The following is a 7,500-nucleotide window of genomic DNA, read 5'->3' on the forward strand; positions in this document are numbered from 1 at the left end:
TGTGTGCGTGCGTGCCTGCCTACTTTGTGTGCGTGTGTTAAATTCATAACTGTCGAACATGTTCGCACTTTTTCCATTAACTCTGCTGAGTGAATTCCTCGTGTTTTCACTTTGGTCTTCCCTCAGAAATCCGTCGGCAGTGATTCCCGGCATGAAGGGGGGAACTCAGCGGATTGCCGCCTCGACCAATCAGAGACAACCGCCTCTCCGCCAAATTTGCGATAGTGATCCGGAGTAACCGACGCAATGTGGCTGATGTGTATTTAAATAAATAAATAAATAAATAAAAAACCTTTTTCTCCGCGGTAATTTTCGTCAAACCTGCCAAAGCCGGGCTAAATATTTGACGTGGGAGGAGAGAAGATCAGTAAAAAGGGAGATCAAAGTGGAGGATGGGGGGCAAGCGATGGTGGGGCTGGGGGTGGAGGGCGGGGGGCACGAGCGGTGATGAAATGTATTCTGCACTGATATTTTTTTCAACACAGCCACACACCCCCCCCCCCCCATCTCTTCGCACAGAAATCTAAACTCAAAGCAAGACCGTGTGTGTGTGTGTATGTGTGTGTATGTGTGTGTATGTGTGTGTGTGTGTGTGATTGTGTGTGTATGTTTGTGTGTGTGTGTGTGTGTGTGTGTGTGTGTGTGTGTGTGTGTGTGTGTGTGTGTGTGTGTTTGTGTGTTGGGTGCAGGGCTACAGCCAGCAACATGTATTCTTCACATCTTCGCATTCTGTCACCTCTCTTTCATCTTCAGCCGTACACAAGAACCACACAGATACCCCCCCACCCCGCCCACCCCTCCCACCCCCCCCCACCCCACACACACACACACAAAAACGATTGTATTTGTCTTTATCAGTTCCTCCATTTTCCTCGCCCCGTCTTCTGCTCAGTCTTCTTCGTTCAATATTTCATGCCGCTGAGAGCGAATCTATTCTGAGCTCTCCCCTTCCCTCTCTGTCTCTTTCTCGCTCTCTCCCTCTCTCTCCTTCTGCACCCCTCCCCCCTCCCTCCCACCATTCCTCTCCTCTACTTCTTAAAAAAAAAAATCCCCTCTTTCCCCCCCCACATCATTCTTTCTATCCTCCCCGTCTCTCTCTGTCCCTCTATAAATCTCTCCCTCTCTCCCCCCTCCGCACTATATCTCATTGCACTTCTAGTGCTCTATGCCCCATCAGGCTCTGTCCTGCAGCCCGCTCTCCCTCTCTCTCTCCCCCTCTCTCTCTCCCTCTCTCCCTCTCTCTCCATCCCTTTCCTTTACCTTCCCTCTCCCCTCTTGGAGTGCCACTGGCTGGGTTTGCGTGACTGTTCAGAACTATGGGGCTGCTCTCCTCCCCTTAACCCCTCTCTGCCTCCCCAATGGAGTCATCTCCCACCAAAACACACACACACTCAGACACACACACACACACGCACGCACGCGCGCGCACGCACGCACGCACGCACGCACACACACACACACACACAAACACACACACACACACACACACACACACACACGTACGCGCGCACACACACACACACACACACACACACACACACACACACACACACACACACACACACACACACACCGATGGCACCCCCCCCCCACCTCCTTTCTCTCTTCTGCCACTCTGTCATACCCCCCCCCCCCCCCCCCCCCCCCCCCCCCAGTTTCTCGGTCTGTACCAGTGTTGTTTTAGGCACAGCAGTGAAAGGTAAACAGAGAGATTGAAAATTCGTGTCAGTCAGCCGGGTGAGAGAGGGAGAGGCAGGGAGGGAGAGCGCCGGAGCCGGTGAGGGAGAGAGAGAAGGCGGGGAGAGTGTCAGTACAATTTACTAACACAACAGTGAACAGAGAAGCAGGCCAAGGGAGCGAGGGCCCGGCTGAGAAAGAGCACGCCATTTGAACAACTCCACTCAAATGTGGACTTTGCATACTTACAAGCCGTGTACATGCACGTACACGGCTTGTAAGCCTATATACATACTGTATATACAGAATATTGAGGAAAGAATGGCCGTGGCTAATATCTCATATTATTGCTGAGCGATATACAGTATATCGTCATAATATTGATATCCGGTATCGTATCTGATACTGGAATATGGTGATATAGTTGTTGTCTTTAATGGCTGCATTAGAGTAAAGGAATGCAATTTTTTGCATTGCTTGGTCATAATATGCCATTACCAATTTATCTTTTTCTCCAAGCCACAATATTCTCAAAGCACCAATAGTCATCCCCAAAATATCAAATTATCCATATTGATGTATTCATGAAATAATATTGTGATATTTGAATACCTGCCCTAATTATCAGCACAATATGCGTCCACTGTGATTGGTAAGCATCTGACTGACATGTTGTCCGGGCCTGGGATGGAAGTACCATAAGAGCCCTTGACGTCAACCCCCGAGGTCATTTCTCACAATAACCCCAATACAAAAGTAATTCAATTGCAACTGCAAACTCACGCCCCGGAAAGCCCCGGGAAGCCCCGACCGGGGTAATTGAAATTGACAGGGGCACTTTCCATCAGTGCCGGAAAAAAAACAGAAAAATCGTGAAATGGAATTGCTGTTATTCTAAACCGCTTGACCCTTCCGCTCCAGATGTGCTGCCTTTTTCCAAACTTGCACCCAAACGGGCAGCGCCGTTTTGAACGGAGCACCCCAGCTGTAAACCCCGGCGTGTGTGGGACAAAACCGCCGAGGTGTGATTGGAGAATATGTGCGTCGGCATAAGCTCCGAAATGAAATACGGTCCGTTCCACCGCCGACAGTCGGCGCGACGCGGCGATCAACGGAGAGGCGAGAGGCGAGAGAGGATGAGAGCGGACGGACAGAAGGGCAGCGGAGAGGGGCAGAAAGAGTAGGGCCTATTAAAAGTTTGCTCGCCCAGTTAAAAGTAGAGGTGGGAGAAGAGGAGAAGACAGATACAGACCACCAGAGACAAAGTCAAACAAAAGAGGGGAGGAGGAGGAGACGGGAACGAGAGGTAGAGGAGGAGGAGGAGGAGGAGGAGGAGGAGGAGGAGGAGGAGGAGGAGGAGGAGCAGCAGCGCCGGAGAACAGGAGGCAGAGAGAAGGGGGGGGGGGCGGAGAGAGCGAAGGAAATACTACAAAAGTTTGTGCGGCAGGAGAAAACAGATGGGAGAATTACACAGATGGGCAAAAGAGAGACTGAGACAGAGGGAGGCGCGAATGGACGGATCACACGGACGAGAGGAGGAGAAAAAGACAACAGGGATTCCCAATGGCAGCTCATCTCTCCCCCTGTCTTTCCCTCTTCTTTCTATTTCCCTCCCTTTTTTTCTACCAATAAATCATTCTGACTCCCCCTTAACCAGCTCGTCCCAGCAGACGGGAAGAAAACTGTAACAATCTTTTCTCCCGTCCACCATCACTCTCTCTCTCTCTCTCTCTCTCTCTCTCTCTCTCTCGCTCGCTCTCTTTCTTGTGGGCCCCGTGTCACTCTCTCTCTCTCCTTCTCGGTCCCCCGCACTCGTGCGCCGCATGGTCGGAGGGTTTCGGGGACAACTCCGGCATTAACGTGTTTATCAAAGCTTAAAAGGACTAGCTTTGCGGCGCCGGCGGTCCCCGCGGGTTGAGGGGACGCAACAGCCGTTTAAATTCAAAGTTCCATCGACAGGGTGGCGCCGATGTGCGTGCGCCGCGTGCGTTTTTGAAAAAGCCCTTTGTGTGAGTTCCCCCTTTGACTTTTGCGATTCCGCCAGACATTTTCCCTTTTTTCCCCAAAGTAGCTGCGGGAGTTACTTTCGCGGCGGCGGGAGCGCTCCAGCAGTATGCGTTGCGCTGCGCTTCCCTACGTCGAAGGCGGATGACCTCTCAACCGCTCATCCCCGCTGCCTCGGGTGTTTCGCTCATCCGAACTTTTTTGTCCTCGCCCGCCGATTGATTGATTGCTGGTCTTAAAACTAGTTGCAAACCCTGGGATTTAAGACAAAAAGCACGGGGGTGCGGCTCGACGAGGCCACGTTCAATAATAACATGCTCCGTGTTGGGTGGAGTCCCAGTGTCCCAGAATTCCATTCAAGCCCGCAAACATAATGAAATTAAGAGGAAAAAAAATTAATCGATTTTACCCTTGTCCTCGCTCTAAGGTGAAGATGAACAAGCGTGCCTTCTTCTGATCGGTTGATTAGTGTTTTTTTCCTTGATCACTTGTGCCGTTTTTTGGGGTTTCTTTTGTGAACGTTCGTCCCCATCGGCGGTTTACTGACCACAACCAAGCCTGGATTATCAAATTCACCGCGGCTTTAACCTTTCACTTCTTGCCCGCCACCAACAATAGAAACGGCATATATAGCGACACATGTATAACATAAATACATTGAAGGGCTGCTTCTTATAGAGCGCCAGAAAAATAAAGTGGGATTTTTTTTTTTTTTTTTTTTTTTTTCAAAATAATCTCACGGATTACCACTTTAATGTGCGGCTAACCTGGAAACCCTGGAAGGGAATGGGCAGGGGCGAGGAAAGGGGGCGTCTGAGGGTAAGCAGAACAAAAGCAGAACAAAAAAATTGGGGAGCCAAATGTTGGGAGGAAAAAAAATAAAATAAAATAGGCTGCAGATGGTGGCGTGGCAGGTTCCAAAAGCTTTCTGCTTTGAGGCTGAATAGTTGACAAAAACTTTGGTCGCACCGACGCCTGACGCGCCGCGACTTGGACACAAAAATGTGGAAGGGAAGGAATGCGCTGTAAAGGACGGGGAGGGGGGGCGGAGTCACCGAGTGGACGAGCGCTGCCTACCAAACAGAGAGAGAGAGAGAGAGAGGGAGAGAGAGAGAGAGAGGGAGGGAGAGGGAGGTGGGAAGGGGGAGAGAGAGGAGGGAAAGAGGGGGAGAGAGAGAGAGAGAGAGAGAGAGAGAGACTAGCGGCCAAGCCTGTTCACCGCGAACATGGTCGGCGGACGGAGGCTCGAGGAACCGGCTCCTTGAAGCGCTCGGTCAGAAGCTTCGGATCCCGCCCGCGCGGCTCAGCGGACCCGTCCCCCGCGCCGAGGAACCGCGGCGCGCAAAGAAGCTGCGGCGCGTCAGGGCGATTATACGGAGAAAAAACTGCCGACAAAAATAATAATAAAAAAAATACAAGAAATACAAAAAAACTGCCAACATTTGCTGGTGAATCATTTTAAAGAGGGAGAGGAATCACTTTCTATCCAGCCCTCTGTTTTTTTTTTTGTCCCCCCCCCCCCCCCAGTGCTCCAGACGTCCGCGCAGGGCAGGCTTCTTCCCCCTCCTCCATCACCATCTCAGAACTCTTTCCAGGGGAGGATCGTTAATAAGACTGCTGTTCTGCTCGGACCCGGTACCAGGACCACCACCACCCCGCTCCTCAGGGCTGGCCAGCATGAGAGGACCGGGCACCCTTTAAGTCAGAGAGGACCGCGAGCCATACTGGACCAGGCATCTTCCAGTCATAGAAGACCAGGGACCCTTCAGTCGTCCAGGGACCCATCATTCACAGGGGACCAGGACCAGGCGTCCTTCAGTCATAGAAGACCAGGGACCCTTCAGTCGTCCAGGGACCCATCATTCACAGGGGAACAGGACCAGGCGCCCTTCAGTCGTAGAAGACCAGCGACCCTTCAGTCATCCAGGGACCCATCATTCATAGAGGACCAGGACCAGGCGTTCTTCAATTATAAAGGACCATCGGTCATAGAGGTCCAGTCATAGAGGACATAGAGGCACCCTCCATACCTCAACAGGGCCAGCAAGGCATCCTAAACCCCCTTCAACACCCCCCTGCAAAACCAATCATTTTGGGGGGGGACGCACTCACTGGGTATGGGGGAGGGGGGAAGCTCACACCACAATGGAATTTGAGTTTTACAACACCGTTTTGTATTGTTTTTTTTTTGTTTTTTTTTTTAACTAACAAAGCCTGTATTGTTTCTTTAAAGGTATTTTTTTTTTATGTCTTTTATTTCTAGGCCCTGGCTGGGATGCTTGGCTCGGGCTGCTTGGTGGGGTGAAGGGACCAGACGGAACCAGAGCATGGCTCTAGTCACACTGTCTCTCTGGGTGCTCACCGCTCTCACCTGGGCAAACCTCGTCCAGGTGTCAGCCAACAGGCACGCCGTGCACTGGAACAGCTCCAACATACAGTAAGAATCCTCGGTTTTTCCCGTGTTTCGGCTCATTCACTTACCATTCTGATTTCCCCGATTGGCATCCTCCCCTGCTGGCGTGGCCTTGCTGCGCTTCAGGTCATCAGGTGCCATGATGCCCTTGAAGCGTCGTGTGAGAAAGATTCGGGTGCTTAGCTGGAGATAATTGTTTTATGTGGGTACACACCAACTTTATTTATTGTTATTTGTTCTTGGAATGGAGATGGCTACACGGTTTATACTCATAACATGATCACACACTATGGCAATGAAGTTTCTAAGATAAGATGACACTTTATTGATTCCTGGGGGGGAATTCTATGGATGTATGTTAACCCGTTGTCAATACTCTAGAAAAAATAATTAATAGTCAATATTTAGTTGCATGCAAAATGAAATGCTCTTCATTTCCATTCCCCCAGTCCGAGGATCATTTATTTTTGTCACTTCCATTCCGTTCCGTTCGTCTGTTCCTTTTCTCTCCGCTTTCTCCGTCCCCCCCATCGCTCGTTTCTCCCCTTTATTTATCTCCCCTCTCCATCATTTGATCGCTGCTCTCCTCTTTTCATCATGAGCCTCTCAGTCTATCATGGCCTCTCTGTCTTCTCCTCTATCTGGTTCAATTAGGAGCACTTCTTCATCCTGACCCCATTGTGTTTCAGCGGTGTCACCATTCACTCTCCCGCTCCGCTCTTCTTTCTTTCTTTCTTTCTTTCTTTCTTTCTTTCTTTTCTTCCTTTCTTTCTTTCAACTTGTTCCCGGGCCCGGACCCCCTCCAGTGTTTACGATCTGTCCGTTGGCTCTTTTGTTATTCCTCCAACCCCCCACCCTCTTTCAACCCATATCTTGTTTCACAGTTAAAGTTTTTGTTGTTCTTTTTTCGGGGGCTTTTGCAAAAACCTTTTCATTTCAGTGTGAGTGGTTCAGCAGAGCTCCAGCTCGAGCTCAAACCTTTCCCTTTTTCGTCGCTATTCCCGTGGTTTGTTTAATTAAAATATTAGTTTTTCTACAAGATATCAACCACTGCACCTTTGCACGCATGCGTGGTCATGCTCGTGAACTTCCATCTGACCTTAGAGGTTCTGTTTTAGTAACGTTGTTAATGAGGCGTTCATTCATTACCTGAATTGAGAACCAAATAAGGCAGCTGTCGAGCACACACACACACACACGCACGCACGTACGCACACACGCACACACACACGAATGCGTGCACGTGCATGCACAAACACACACACACACACACACACACACACACATGCGCACACACACACGCACACGCACACAGGCAATGAATCCTCACGTCATGAAAGCTTTACCCTCACTGCCTCGGCCATTAAGCAACTGTTCCCCCCCCACGAGGAAGTAGCTCCGCAGTA

General features: G+C 50.4%; 1 protein-coding gene across 1 annotated transcript in view; it reads left to right on the forward strand.

Moving 5' to 3' along the window:
- Positions 1–6,008: 6,008 nt before the first annotated feature.
- efna3b (ephrin-A3b) overlaps positions 6,009–7,500 on the forward strand; it is a gene marked incomplete at both ends in the record, with an annotated part of 53,040 nt that continues 51,548 nt past the window's right edge. The window contains one exon of the mRNA XM_080005217.1: positions 6,009–6,118. Coding sequence (XP_079861343.1) covers positions 6,009–6,118 — 110 coding nt within the window. The remainder of the gene's footprint in view (positions 6,119–7,500) is intronic.

This window comes from Zeus faber (assembly GCF_960531495.2).
Source record: "Zeus faber genome assembly, chromosome: 8".
In the NCBI taxonomy this organism is placed as follows: Eukaryota; Metazoa; Chordata; class Actinopteri; order Zeiformes; family Zeidae; genus Zeus; species Zeus faber.